The following is a 14,184-nucleotide window of genomic DNA, read 5'->3' on the forward strand; positions in this document are numbered from 1 at the left end:
ACCCTGGGGAAGTGACTAACAGAATGCCTGTGTGCTGCAGGGTGCATGGCTGTGGAGGCTTTATTCACTGCCAGCTCCCCTGAGGTCAGCTTGGCAGTCCAGGGTTGTCATTGTGCAGAGCAGCACACTCTAACAGGTCTGCATCTCAGGACCCTACTTGAGAGATCAGGTGTTTGGTTTGTGTTCCCTTCCAGAGGGGTTGTAAGGATAAAGGTGCTGGATTTCTTGGTGCATGATGTCAGGTAAACTCACAAGTTGGAAAGTTGAGTGAGTGTGTGGGTTTGGGATCCATGTATTGCCAGAAACAGAATAAAGCCTCTTGAGCACTGGTATTGTTACTTTTATTGATTTTGTACTTGCAGAATATCTACTATCCCAGGAGACTAGCACAAATACATAATTATTTAGATTAAATAGAAACTTTCTTGAGTTTATAAGAATTTATTATTTGACTCTTTTGTTTCTTTTTTTTCTTCCATCATATGGTGCAGCTTCCATCTGAATCATGCAGAGGGGTCAGTACTGTCTTACTCTTCTTTCTCTTCCTTGCTTATTTTCCTCTTAAGGAAATACAAGTCACTTGTGGAGTAATCTGATTTTATGGGTGTTATGCAGAAAACCTGCAGGAGAATTGGGATCTTTTGGTCATCCACCAGACCACTCCACCTTCTTACATCTGTTTCATTTTATTTGAAATTGCTTAGTTCTTTTCTGTGTAGAAGATTGGTTTGGAGGAACAGCTACGGTTCTCTTACCAGAAAATGGTTATAGTTCTGGCACTTTCAAAGTGCCCATTGCTGCCCCTATTGTTGCTGTGATATCTCTTTTGTCAGGCTGTATGTGTGGGGCAGCTCATTCTCATCCCTCTTCCCATCCTGTTCCAGCTGGTTTGCAGGTGGGGAGTAGTATAGCAGCTATAGGTTAAAGCAGAGCCAGAGATTTGGCTTTTAATCGAGTGCCTTTGAGACAGAGATTTAGTTACTGCTTGTGCCTTATCCTGGCCCTGTTTTCTGGGATAGCAAACATGGAAACCAAAATATTTCTTTTTCTTTAAAAACAAACAAAGAAACCCACATCACCACCACACCACTACAATCTTCCTATTTCATATAATCCTTTTCTTGCTTGCTTATCAACCACCCTCACTGCCTAGATTAAAATCTCTTCTAAGCCCTATTATACCACTGTGTTTCCATCAGCAGGGGAGCAGAAAGAAGGACATGCACAGCAACTTGCTTTCAGATGTAATTTTTCTTGTTAGCAATGGCTTTTGGCCGTAAAATGACAGGTCTGAGCCCACGGGGATATTTCTGTCCCAGCTGCTTAATCATGTTGGACCAGCATTTTCTGTGGTTGTGCCATCATTAGAAGTTAAGAGAATGTTGCTGGGATGCTATGGCCTGGCAGGGTTTGTGTCCATGTTAAGCAGGCTAATCACTCTGGTTTTGAAAGGTCTTCTGCCTGCTGTTAACTTCCGTGGCCCCAGAGGTTTTGAGGTGGGATGGGGGATGTAGAACAACTGCCATTTTTTCTTGCTGTTGTTGCTTTTTATTTTTAAACTTGCAAAGTTTGATTCAGTTCCATCAATGTCATGTTTTCTTAATGCTAGTTCAGTTTAGGGGTGGGAATATAATTAAGTGGTGCTGGCTGTAAGGAGCTAGAAGGGTACAGCTGTTGCTGTGCCCACACAGACTTTTTAATTGAGCACTGTTTAGCTGATGAATACCAGAGTTACTGTTTTGATAGTGCCATGCTTATAATTTGTAAGATGGAAGCAAAATTCTTTGACAGCCATCTTCCCTCTTGCAGCACCAGCCAGAGGAACTCTGAGGGTACTGGTGGGGAATGCATAGAGAGCATGTGGAGAGAGTACTTAATTATCTGGATAGTCCTGTGTATATCTGTTGTAGGGAAGTATTTAATCCTTAGAAGCTTTTGGACACTCCAAGGGGGAAGGGTTTCTAAAGAGGAGGATTTGAGGGGATTTGGTTGTTTTTTTTTTAAGGTAAGGGGAAAAGCATTTGAGTAATGACTGTCATGATTCATGGAAAAACAGGCATGGATAAGATGGAGTTCTGAAAAAGAGAATGGGAACGTGTCACCTTTCTATGATTATATGTTTTCATTTAATAAGAAGTGTAAAACCAAGGGTTTGAGTTTGAGTGGGATGCTAATAAGAGCATTTCAAACATTGGGGGATAACCCAAAACAAACTGCAATTCTTAAGGTATCCAGTTCCACTGAGGGAGATCACGAGCAGAAGTTTTTGTTTTTTTTTTTTTTTTTAATTCCTTCTAGTCTGCATCTCATGTGCTTTCCTTGCACTACATTGTTTATTTTTAATTTCTTCTCCTGCTGCTGTTTTGTTGTCCTTGCCAGGCTGTGGAGCTGCAAGGCTGGGAGGCAGACCTGAAGCGACAAGAGGCCTTCTACCAAGAGCAGCTGGCCCGCATTGAGAGGAAGGTAAGGCTGAGTTGTCTTCATTTCTGGCCCCTGCAGGGGTAAGACACAGATCTGTGTGGATCCAAAAGATACAGAACCAAGAGGTGTTGTACTGCAACCTGGAACTGTCAGCCCTCAGTATCTTATCTGCCCCCCAACCCTTACGTAAGTGATGCAAAAGCTGTACAAATCTTGTGAGCAATTTGTGTTTGAAAGATAAAGGTTTTTTTTAACTGGATGATTTTTAAAAAGGATTTCTGGTAGTTCAAACTCTATTATCTTTTTTACCATGGGATTTAGGTGAAGGCTAAATTGAAAAAAACAAGCAAGTGCCCTGGTTTTTATTCCTTTTGTTAAAAATCCTTTCCTTAATAAAAAAAAATAATCAACCACCACAACATAAATTTTGCTATAAATATGAATTAAAGTTGTATTAACAATTTTTCTCTGGGGAGCCAAACAGTTCAAAGAATGGTGCTGCAGTACACTGCCTGCTTCTTGCAGGATAAGCCTTTGAAATAAACATGATTTAAAGAGACACTGTCAAGCATCTTTTAAGCCTGAAATGACCTTTGAAAATCCATTTAGGGATTTGAATCTCTCCCCTAAACGTAGGATTTGCTTCTCTGTTTAATTGTTTACCATGATGAGTTTTTAAAAATTGATGCCATAAAAATAGGAGCAGCCATGCTGTTCCTTATGAACAAATGTGTTCTTCACTTCCTGGCAAAATGAAATAATGTTATAAGTAGTCTTTATTTTTTAATAAATGTGGAGAATAATCTTCTCCAATTTGAAGCAATTAGACCTCCTGACAGGGAGTTGCATACATTCGACTTGTAGTTGTGTTATGTGACTAAAAAGAAGTGCAAACAATGAAGAGAGTGGGTTGTAAAGAGACTGAGAAATCAATCAGTTTTACTACCAATATGTAGCAGGATGGTGAGTATGGAACATGGGAAAATTGTAGATTATAGAAGCGGTAGGGAGCTGTTGGCATATCTATTCCTCTTTTCATTCCCTCCTACTGTATGACTGTCCATGCCGCATTTTTTGAGCCATCAGTGGTAAAACATGCCTGTGAGCAAATTCACACGATACAATTTCGCAACACTTCAATCCGTACAATTCATTAAAAATAAACTATTAAAACTACCACTCAGTGTTGCATTTGTATTTTAAATTCTATTTCTAGATAATGGGGATTGTTCAGTGAAATTGCAAACAATCTAGCAGCTATCGTTCTAATTATCACAGTTGTCCATATGTTCATACGCAAAGGGAATTTTTGCAATTTCTTGATCCCATGCTGTTTCCTTCTATTATGTTCTTCTCTCCAGATCTGCTTTCGTGAAGCGGAAATTACAGGGGAAACCTGTGAGTCTGTCCTTTATGGACAGTGGAGTGGGGAGAAGTCTGTGTCCTGGCTTCATTGTCCTCTTTTTGAAATCTTTTGTTGTCGTTTGTGTTTTCAAGTCCATGTCCCTTGCTACAGGGACACCTTTATAAACAACATGATGGGTATTTTAGTGTGGGATCTTCTTGGGGGAGGAAGGTGAGCTGCCCATAGTCCTATTCAAGCTGCAGAGCTACAGAGAAACTATCTTCTAGTTGTTATGTGTACAAAAGCAAATAGATAAAAAGAACAGGTTTTCTTTCCTCTCTTGAAACACTGGATGGTTTCTGACCCTTAAAGACTACCATTTTGCTGGTAATAAAATAGAAGAATGCCTCCAACCGTTAGTCTGGATTGGAGTGGGAGGTGGTGGGGGCTAGAAGGGAAAGGAGAGAAATGTACTTGAAACAGTGTAATAAAGCTTAATTGTATTAGTTTTGAAAAAGGTTTTTGATCTTCTCTGAGGATAATTTTATTCCTATAATGGTTGGAAAGATTGAAAATGCAGCACAGAACAATCTTTTTTATTAGTTGCTTTTATATAATTCTGCCTTTATTTGTTGAATACACGCAGACCTTGACATTTATTTATATATTTTTCCTTCCGCTGTGCTAAAGCTTTCCCACTCAGGCTTAGATATATTTTTATATATCTGTGTATGTGTATGTCAATATTAGAGAAAAGCTCTCAGTAAGGGAATGGTGGGAGAGAGCTCTGAAATAGAATTTTACTTTCTCTGCTGTTTTAAAAGAGGATGGTCACTTGAAGTGTGGTCACTGGTAGTTCAGAGGTGTTTGGCTGGGAGTGAATGAATATGGCTCAGTGTGGAGTTAGGAAGCTGAAATTTCTCCTTCTAAGGATCAGGCTATCAGGAATTCCCCTCTCTTCTCCCCTGCTGTGCTCAGGTTGGTTTTGTCCCCACTTCTGCATGATAACAGGATTCAGCAGTAGGAGACTTAAAGATTTGTTTTTGAAGGATGTTTTGAACTATTGATGTTAAAAACTCAGTACCTTCCCAGTAGGATGCTAGGAATAATTGTGTTACATACTCCTTACAACATAAGAGCTGCTCAGTGAATCAAACACAGAGACTATCCTGTTTCCTCTGACAGTGGTCAGTTTGTAAAGGCTTTGAAGGAAGAAGAAAAAAAAAATGACCAAAACAAAGTGACAAAGAAAACTTTTGGAGAAGAGTTTTCCTAAATGTTGTCAGTTGGAGGCAGACACTTGCCCTGCTGCACAAGAGTTTATTTTCATTCAGTATTTTTATTTACTGAAAGTTGATTTAGTGCCATTGTTCTTCTGTGCATCCCAAGCATTTTTCCTGTAGCCGTCTTTAGCTCTGTGCCTTCAACATCATGTGGCTATGTGTGCCCCAGGTTAACTTATATACTCTATAAATTCTCTGTTATCAGTTTGAAATATTTTTTTTTGCATTTAATATCCTTTATGTGAAAGAGAGAAAAGAAATCCTCCTCATTATTCATTATCTGCAGACTTCTTTTTCCTCTTTTACCTTCCCATTAAACTGTGCAGTCCTTACCTTTTCAGCCTCTGCTTGTGTGAATGATTTTTTCCAGGTTTCTCGTTCTACTTGTTTGTCTTTTGGCTCTTTCCCCCTGGCAGCTCTGGCTTTGAGATGTATTGACCAGAATTGAACTCAGTAGTTCCTTGAATGCAGCAGATTGTGTGAATACATTATCCTTTTATTTGGTAATCTTTGAAAGAGTACTGTAATCTACTGGACAGAGCATAGAATTGGAAGGAAAAACCTGCTCATTTTCTAATAGCCGTTTCTCTTTTGGGAGTTTGAAACAATTATTTAGTCCATCTATCTCAGTTATTCCATCTATATGATGGAATAGCTTATAATGGGAGGGCAAAGTGTTGTGAAACAGTAAAGCTATAAAAATGCTAAAAAGGCTTTGCCTTTAGTTTTGCATGAGGTGAACTATAGGTGTACCTTATTTCAAACAGATCTTGAGAAACTCACTTTCTCCAGACAGTCTTATTAAAATTTTCATGGGAAAAGGCATGCATGAAAATATAATTGCAGTTTTTCAGCTCTTGGGGTTTTCCCTGCATCTTCTACTAAAGCACTGGAAGAAATGAGACAATGAGTGCAGCAGTTCTGTGTCACAGTAAGGATCCATCTAGTTCAGTGTGCTGGTCCTGGCTGTGACTGAATGTCCAGGGATAGCTGTAAGAACTGAACTGATGGGAAAAGAGGCTGTGGAGTCTCCTTCACTGGAGACAGTCAAGGAGCATCTGGACTCAATCCTGTGCCATGTGCTCTGGGATAACCCTGCTTGAACAGAGAGGTGTGGGTCCCTTCCAACCTGGCCCATTCTGTGATCAAAGCAAGGCTATGGGGTATTTGCCCCAAATGCTTTGACCATCCTGGCTAGTAATTTTTGGAACTTCTCCTCACATGTTTAATCCTCAGAGGGTTGTGAACCAGGACTGTGTGCACAGCGCTCCGGGTGCGGGGGGACCGTGGGCGTGTGTGGCAGCTGTGTCAGAATCACTGTTTGGTTCTCTGTTTCTTTGTAGTGCCTGACACTTGATTTGCACTTCTGACTTGTGTTGAGCAAATGCCACACACTGCTGCTACTGGCAGCATTCCTCTGTTTTGAGTGCAGACTTGAATATATACAGTGGGTGTACTGGGATTAAGGCAATGCTGGGATTAGTTTCTGGGAATATTCTTCCCACTGCACCCTTCATTGTCACTTTGTCAGGGGCTTTGTGTGTGGGAAGGGGTGGTGGGCTTTGTTCTGCCTGCAGTGTGGTACATGCTTCTTAGAGATTATTTTAATCAAATTTTATTGAACAAATTCCTCGCAGAGAATCATTACACTGGTAAAACCCTTCATCTTCCTCACTTTAACTCTGATAGTTTGTTGTAGTTCTGTGTTTCTGTCTCTTGGGTCACATGTATGTTTTTGTTTTGGAGTGCCTGAAATATTTTGGTAATCAGGAAAATGAGAGGGAAAAGCTCCTTTGAATTGTCTGTTTCTTGTATGACTGGGTGTGATTGCAGGGTTGAAGCTGGTGCTACAGACATTCCATTCCACACCTGTGTTTCCAATGTGACTGTTTCATCTCAAATAAGTAACCCAGTAATGAGACCTGGCTATTTTGTTATAAGTGGTTAAACTTCTAACTCTGACTTGTTTCAGTAATTTTACACCTCATCCATGTAATTTGAATTGTTTCATAAAATGTGTGTCTTCTCTCAACTGTTTTGAATGAGGTTTTGTACTGTAGTGTTCCTCTGGGTAGAAAGAATGAGAGTTAGACTAATAATCTGTAGGGAGAACGTTAGACACACTCAACTTGAGAAGCTCAAGATGATGTTTTTTCATGCATTTCTTTGTTACTGAGAAGCAAGGAGGGAGATGGAGGAAGCTTGTTGTAAATAAGTAACATACATACTGCTCAGAACTGGGACTTTTATTAGGGATTCTGTGTATGTTTTGTCTTGCTTTCTCCAAGTAGTAGAAAGGTCCTTTAAAAAATATTGTAAGAAAGAAGTGCAGTCTCTCCTGGAACCCTTCAGATGCCAGGAGATTTCACTTAGCATATTAGTTGTATACTTTCTCCCAAGTAAATATTTGTTTTACTCCTTTTGCTGTTTGGCCTCTTGCTGAGTTTAACCTGACAAAAGCTAAGGGCAGTGCTACTACAACAAAAACACAGGCAGCACTTTGGAGTGGTGTAAAACAGCAGAGAAAGGCTGAAGGTAATCTTGAAAGATAAAGTGAAACTCCTTGCTGTAGATGATGCCTCCTCTTTGTTTGGATTTTCCTAAGCTCCAGCTCCCACGTTATCTCTTGTTAGGCGGCTGTGGACTGCTGGGAGCAGTGGGTGCATTAATATGCAACGTTTTTCTGCTTATAGTTTTTCAGAGCTGTAAGTAGCACAAGAGGTATTCATAAGCTGTAGAGTATTTGTGCAAGTGGGAAAGGAATGCATTGAATACATACCTTTTTTATTAATAAGGTTGACTACACCTTTTTCTCTGCTTGACTTCACAAATCTTGTAATTTTGTGTGGCATTCATCTTGTTTGGTTTGTTTAAATTAATCTCTTTTTGCCCTTGTACTTCCCTTTTAATTCATGTTTGTAAAGCATTTAGGGTGTGTAAAGAATGGGAGGCAAAGTTATTTTTGTTTGTTATTCCTATTGGTCTTGGTCCTTCTTCTTGGAGCTGTCTCCTACTTTGGTGTGCCAAGGTCATCCCTACATGCAAGTCCACTGTCATTTTTGGTTTATAGCTGGTGACTTGTCTCACTAAAAAATTCTGCAGAAAAAAAGTGATAGAAGCCTGAACAAGAAAGCCTTCCAGAACAATATGTTCATGTTGGATCTTCATCATCAATTTAAAGCAGACTCTCTGGGGCTGCAAAAATTAATGTCACCTGGTAAAGGTGGGGAGGGATTCCTGTTGAAGGGCATGAGAAATCCATTCCTTGAGTTGGGATGCCAGGCTTGTCTGTATCCATGAGACCTAGGGATCACTTGCCTACCTTTGAAAAAACAAGCTGTGTTCAGGTGTTATCTCCAACCAAACCCTCTGCCCTCTCAGTGGGAGTTAAAGATTCAGTGCCCTTTGATAAATGAGTTGATATGTCCTGGCAGGTGTCACTGACACCATTTGCTTTCTCCTGTAATGTCTTGGGGCTGTGTGTGAGCTATTGCCATGTGTGTAAGGGCTGCTTTGTTTGCCTCTAGTCACAATCTTGCTCTAGCCAGTGCTGTGGGTACCTGGAGGAAGAACAGCTAGTGTGAAATGAACTTTTGGTCTCAAAAAATGTGTTTCCCTTTCAGAAGAATTTCTTGTCCCCATCTCCATAATTGAACCTTACAGTATTCTTTAGAATTTCATTTTCATTTCTTATCCAATTTGTTCAGTTCTCTGTTCATCCCCAGCCCTTCCTGCAAACCCTTCCTCTCACAAACCCACCGATGCTTTCTTTGAACTTTCAACATCTATGATGCAAAAAAGCAGTTTGCCTTTCAAGCCAGTAGAGCAGTACAGCAAAGCACCCAGTTCATCAAACTGTTGATTTAATCTTCTGAACACAAGAATAATCCCCAGTGTAGTTTCCTGAAATAGGTTGACAAGATCCATCTTAATCATTCAGATACTTCCAGTTGCTCAGGTTGCCTGTCTGGGCTTGTGTGGCTGCTGCTCTCAGGTGGCAGTGGCTCTTATCAGTCTCCCAGGGCACAGCCTTTGATGTTTAGAGAATAGAAGATCATCTCCTGTGCATGAATTAAATTTCTGAATGGGAACAAACTGAAAAGGAATCGAATCTGAAATCATCATCTGAACCAGTTCCAACCTTCCATCCTCTTCTCCTTTTCAGTTTCTCTCAGACATTAAATGTCATGCTGGGGTAAGAGCGTGACAGGGAGGGCAGCATCCCTGATTTCTGCTTTCTGCAGGCATCCATTAGGCCTGAAGAGCATCTTTAGAAGAGGCTAATGCTCCTCGTAGTCTCCCTGTCTGCAGGGGCAGGTTCTTTCCTTGTTGTTGGTGGCCAACACACAAACTGACTTCTAGTACCTTGTGCCCAATTCACCCATTTAATGGCTTTTTTGCTGAAAGCTTGTGATGTTTAGTAGTTAATATACCTCAGTACACAGCTTTTAGAGGTCAGATAAATTGATTGGTAATTTGATGAACTCAAAGAACATCTATAATAGGGTAACTAAAATGTGTTAGATGTCAGCACAGCCTCTCTGACTTCTCTGCAGTGTGTATGTTCTCCCTTCAATATGTGTTGACTGCTGTACAGTACATTACATCAAATTACAAGCAGCCTCTATGCAAACAGCAGCTAAGTGTTTGCTTCCTCTTCAGCCTGCACAATTATTGCAGAGATGCCTTTGCAGTCTGTGTGCTGAAGGGTGAACTGTCAGAGCCTTACGGTGATTTTGTTTCCCTGGCATTTAGAGTATCTCTGCAGAGGGAGAGAATGATGCTTATGGGCTGCTTCATCTTGGAGGAATCCATCCTCAGGCTCGACTTGTGAAATAAATGTGGCAATGTGTGGTTTGAACTTAGTGTCTTAACACTGAATTTAGCAGCTGAATTTAGATAACAATCTGGTATCTGGTCTCATCAGTGTATCACTATGAAGACTTGTTAAAGGCAGAACAAAAAGACCTGGAATGTGATCTTGTCTCTTTGTTAGAACTCAACACTGGAGCATTTGTCAAGTCTAGTCCAAAAAGAGCAAAACAAGAGGTTCTTTTGTCTTACTTCTGAGAGCTTTCCCCATTATCTAATATTTCTGATATCCTCCCTTGGCATTTTTTATTCAACCCAATTTTCCCTTAATTTCATTCATTTTCTCATTGCCTAATAGTTTAAATTTCTGTTTCCCCCTCTTTGTGCTGTCTACATGCTTGTTTATCAGCAGAATTGCTATTTATAAATATGTGTATGTATATTTATATAGCTAACTCTGTTATATAAAAGCAGTGTTACTTTTCTAATGGAAAGCAGCACTTGCACACACCCCCCCTCTGGCTCTCACCTGTTTTTACTGAGGTGCAGTTGTACCTCAACAGCAGCTACATCACCCTGCTGCAATAAATACCAGTTCTGCCTGTTATTTCTGTGTAATTCACCAACCAGTGTACAATTAATTTCTGGCCCTGTTATTGCACTATTGGCTATTTTATGAAGCTGTAGAGAGTTAGCACAGTGAATTGATTAAATGTGTTCCAGACCTTAGGCTGGATTCTCTGTGTCTGCTGGGATTTCGATGATTGAAGCTTGTGCTTCTCTTGGGATATTCCGGGTTTAGACTTAGTCTTGGAAATTGGTTCAGGTAGACAAAACTTCCCTGTGTGTGGAATTCACTTGCATAAGAGCCTGACTTTGGGGAGTCTGAGATTTCTATTTCAGCTCACAGTGGTCCTTCCACATGTGGCAGGAAAAAGGCATTACTATTGTGACTTAAAAATAAAGCCAACAGTGGGATTCGTTTTGAAAAGGTCCTTAAAATTATGACTCTGCCCTTACAGAATATGCTGTCATCATGTTAATGGAAAATATGGCTAATAATTACTCTATAAATTGACTCTCTAGAAGATCTCAAATTTGTGCTGAATTAAGTAGTCCAAAGATCAGACTTTAAAAAGGAACTACTCCATATTTACAGCGGCTGTACCTTCTGAAGTGTTTAGTAGTTTACTGTGGGTGTGTTAAATACATGTTTCATGACAGCCTGGGGCCACTTCTCTGAAGGTTTTTTCCCCATCTGCCAGTCATTTTAAAGAAACATAAATAAAAGAGCTACTCCAATTTCTTGAACATATAATGCATGTTCCCCAGAGACCAGGGTGACTCAGAAGTAGCTTGTAAATAACATGTTCAATGTTTTTAAATAGATGTGTACCATCAGGCTCACAGTGAGGTCTTCAGCCACTGCAAACTTGCTTTGGCTGCTACAGAATCTCCTGGTTTCATGATGATGAGGGGTGGATTTTTGTTTGTTTGGTTTTGGAGTTAATTGGTAGTTTGCCCATACATTCTGCTGCCCCAAGGATGATCCCAGCCACAGTTTGCCATTAAACACCTTGGCTCAAATGAAGATTTCCTGACTCACCCATTTGGATTTTAGCCCCATTGTAAATAAATATGGAATAATGCCCAATTTTGTTTTGTTTTAGTTCAAAATAGTAAATATACATCTCATATGTAGTAGAACTATGTGGGAGTTGAACCCTAACAAATGTGGAAAGGAGATTGCCCCGGTAGGTGTTCAGCAGTGGAGTGGCCAGCAGGTAAAAAATGTTGCCCTGCACAGGGGACAGCAGCAGTGAGGAAGGGCTACAGAGCCAGGACATGCTGAGAGGCTGCTGAATCTGTGCCCATCTCCAAGAGGCCACAGAGGAGCAAGAGATGGGAGAAGAAAATGTGGGAGCTGAGATAAAGCTCTAAGCCTCTGTTTGAGAAGACTTGTAATAACTGGGGTATTTTATGAGAAGAGCTAGCTTTTCTTTCCTTCCCAATTACTGCGTTTCAGGTCTTTTAATAAGAAAGCCAGCTTAATTCCTTCTCCTTTCTTCTGCCTCCCCATTCTTCTGAACAGAAGCCAATTTTTTTCTTTCATAATTTCAAGCTGCAAGGTTGCTTTGAGCTTGCACGTCTGGGTCAATTGAGGAGTGCCTGGGTTGTGAATATTTTTTTTCCCCAGAGATGTCTCATGATGTACTGGACAGGACACAGAAATCATCTAATTTGCCCTGACATGCAGCAAGCTTTGAACTGGCTGGACTGTGGTTCTTGATCAGAGAAGATGACTCATATGGGCGTGTAAAAATGCTGTATTGTGTGCCTGTCTGAGCATGGATATGCATTTTTTTAACCTCATTTTTCATAACAGTTATGTATACCACAGAATCTCCTTTGGCTGTTTAGGGAATTAAATGTAGTGGATGAGACCTCTCACCTTTAGGTCATTTGTTGAGATGCAGCTTCTGTTTGCAGCAGCAAAAAGCCATTATGCCTGATGGCTAATCACTCATTCGTGTGGCACTGAGGTAACTCTTCCTGCAGCCAGAGACAAGGCTTTGTTGCAGGAAGAACAAAAAAATCCCCCATAATAGTGTCCTGACTGTTGATTTCTGTGAGAGCGTCCCAGGGAGGAACACAGCATTTGTCCTTGCTGGCTGAAAACAGAGCAGTGCTGGATTTTGTGTGTTCATTTGTTCTGTGGAGAGAGGATTTAGCTCCAGGTCTGAAGTGTTTGTGGTGTTTGCTTTTATTCCCTCCCGTTGTTCCCCAGCAAAAGCATAGTTCTGTCCCTTCTTTGTGTTCTGTTGTCTGAGCTCAAGCTGTCTCTAGTTGAAGAGCTTGAATTTTTTGCTTGGTCTTGTCCAGATACAGGTGAAATACTGAAGCTTTTTTTTTTTCATAGAGCCTGAAAAAAAAAATCCAGTTATAAAAGCCACTGTTTTCTCAGCCTCTTTTTCTTACAAAGTTTATCAGCTACAGCAACAAGCCCCTGATAATTAGGATGCTTATACAAAAATGTTTCTTCTGGAACTTTAGGGCTACCTATATTTCCTTTTCATTTAATGCCAAGTTCAAGGTCTGTTGTTGCTTGCATGCAATAATCCTTACTGTCAGACTGTGTTTAGAGATTTAATTCTGAGTAAATTAGCTTGCATCTATGAATGTGTGGTACACTGTGCATGTGCCATTCTTCCATTTATGTTCCTGAGAAGCCTTGGCAGCAAGACATTTTGAGATTTTTCAGGTTTAATGTTAATAAGTAATTATTCCTATGATTGTTTAATAGGCTAAAAGTGAGACCTGCCTTGTTGTCTTTTCTCTGCCTGGATTCTGTAATGAAAGTTCCATAACTGAGCTGGTGGTGCCCAAAAGCTGTGCAAGGCCAGGGGTGAAATCCTGCCCCAGGGCTGTGCCCAGAATGGTCTCTGCCAGAGATGGAGAATGAAGGAGTTGTGTGGCTGCTCCTGCTCTCTGTGGGTGTTGGATTTTCATGTTAATGTTTGCAGCTTAATAGCCCTGCTGTGAAAGTGCCTCTCTCCATTGGTTGGACGTTTGTGGTCCTTCTGGGCTTCTCTTTGGAGCCTTCCCTCTTTGACAGCTGCAGAGGTGTCTCTTCAACGCCCCTTTAGAGGAGGCAAAACAGCTGCATTAAAAAACAGATGAAAGGGAAGATTGCTAGAAGCAGAGAGAATGAGACTGTCAAATGATGGAAATTGCTTACAAATATTTTCTGATTCCTTTCTTATCCCTTCTGCCATCCTTTCTCCTTTGTCCTCCTTGTGTTTTATTTTTATCTTAGGATAAACATCTTATTTATTTTCTGTTTGCTGTGTGCCAAATTTCAATCTTTTGAATGGTAAAATACATATAAAAAGATACTAGTATTCCTTTCTCTGGAATAACTGATGCCTTGCAGGGCAAACTAGAGGTTATGTGACAGTGATATTATAAAGGCAGGCCAAAGGAATCTGTGTTAATCCATTTTCTTTTTCTTGTTATCAATGTTTCATTTTATATTTTATTTTCCTTTCTAAATAGTAATCAATATTTCTTTGTCGAAATAGCTTAACTTTTTTTTTTGCCACCTGTAAAATACATTGTTGCTTTGTAATGTTTGTCCAACTATCACTAATAAGGGAGAATGACATAAAGTTATCCTTTGTAATACTATTTTTGAACTGTGGAGCTGGGGACTTTTTCCAGGTATTCATTAACTGAGGTTTCTAGCTCACTGGAAGATAAGTGAACATTGTCCCCATTTTAAAAGTGAGACCTTAATGCTTAAGGTTAGTATTTTCTATAATA

The 14,184-nt window shown here is 40.2% G+C and overlaps 1 protein-coding gene across 1 annotated transcript in view; it reads left to right on the forward strand.

Annotated features, from left to right (window-relative positions):
- CHCHD6 (coiled-coil-helix-coiled-coil-helix domain containing 6) overlaps nucleotides 1-14,184 on the forward strand; it is a 112,866-nt gene that overhangs the window by 35,792 nt on the left and 62,890 nt on the right. Inside the window, 1 exon segment of the mRNA XM_059856532.1 lies at nucleotides 2,380-2,463. Within this exon segment, the coding sequence (XP_059712515.1) occupies nucleotides 2,380-2,463 (84 nt within the window).

The sequence above is a fragment of the Haemorhous mexicanus genome, chromosome 11 (genome assembly GCF_027477595.1).
Source record: "Haemorhous mexicanus isolate bHaeMex1 chromosome 11, bHaeMex1.pri, whole genome shotgun sequence".
Taxonomy (NCBI): domain Eukaryota; kingdom Metazoa; phylum Chordata; class Aves; order Passeriformes; family Fringillidae; genus Haemorhous; species Haemorhous mexicanus.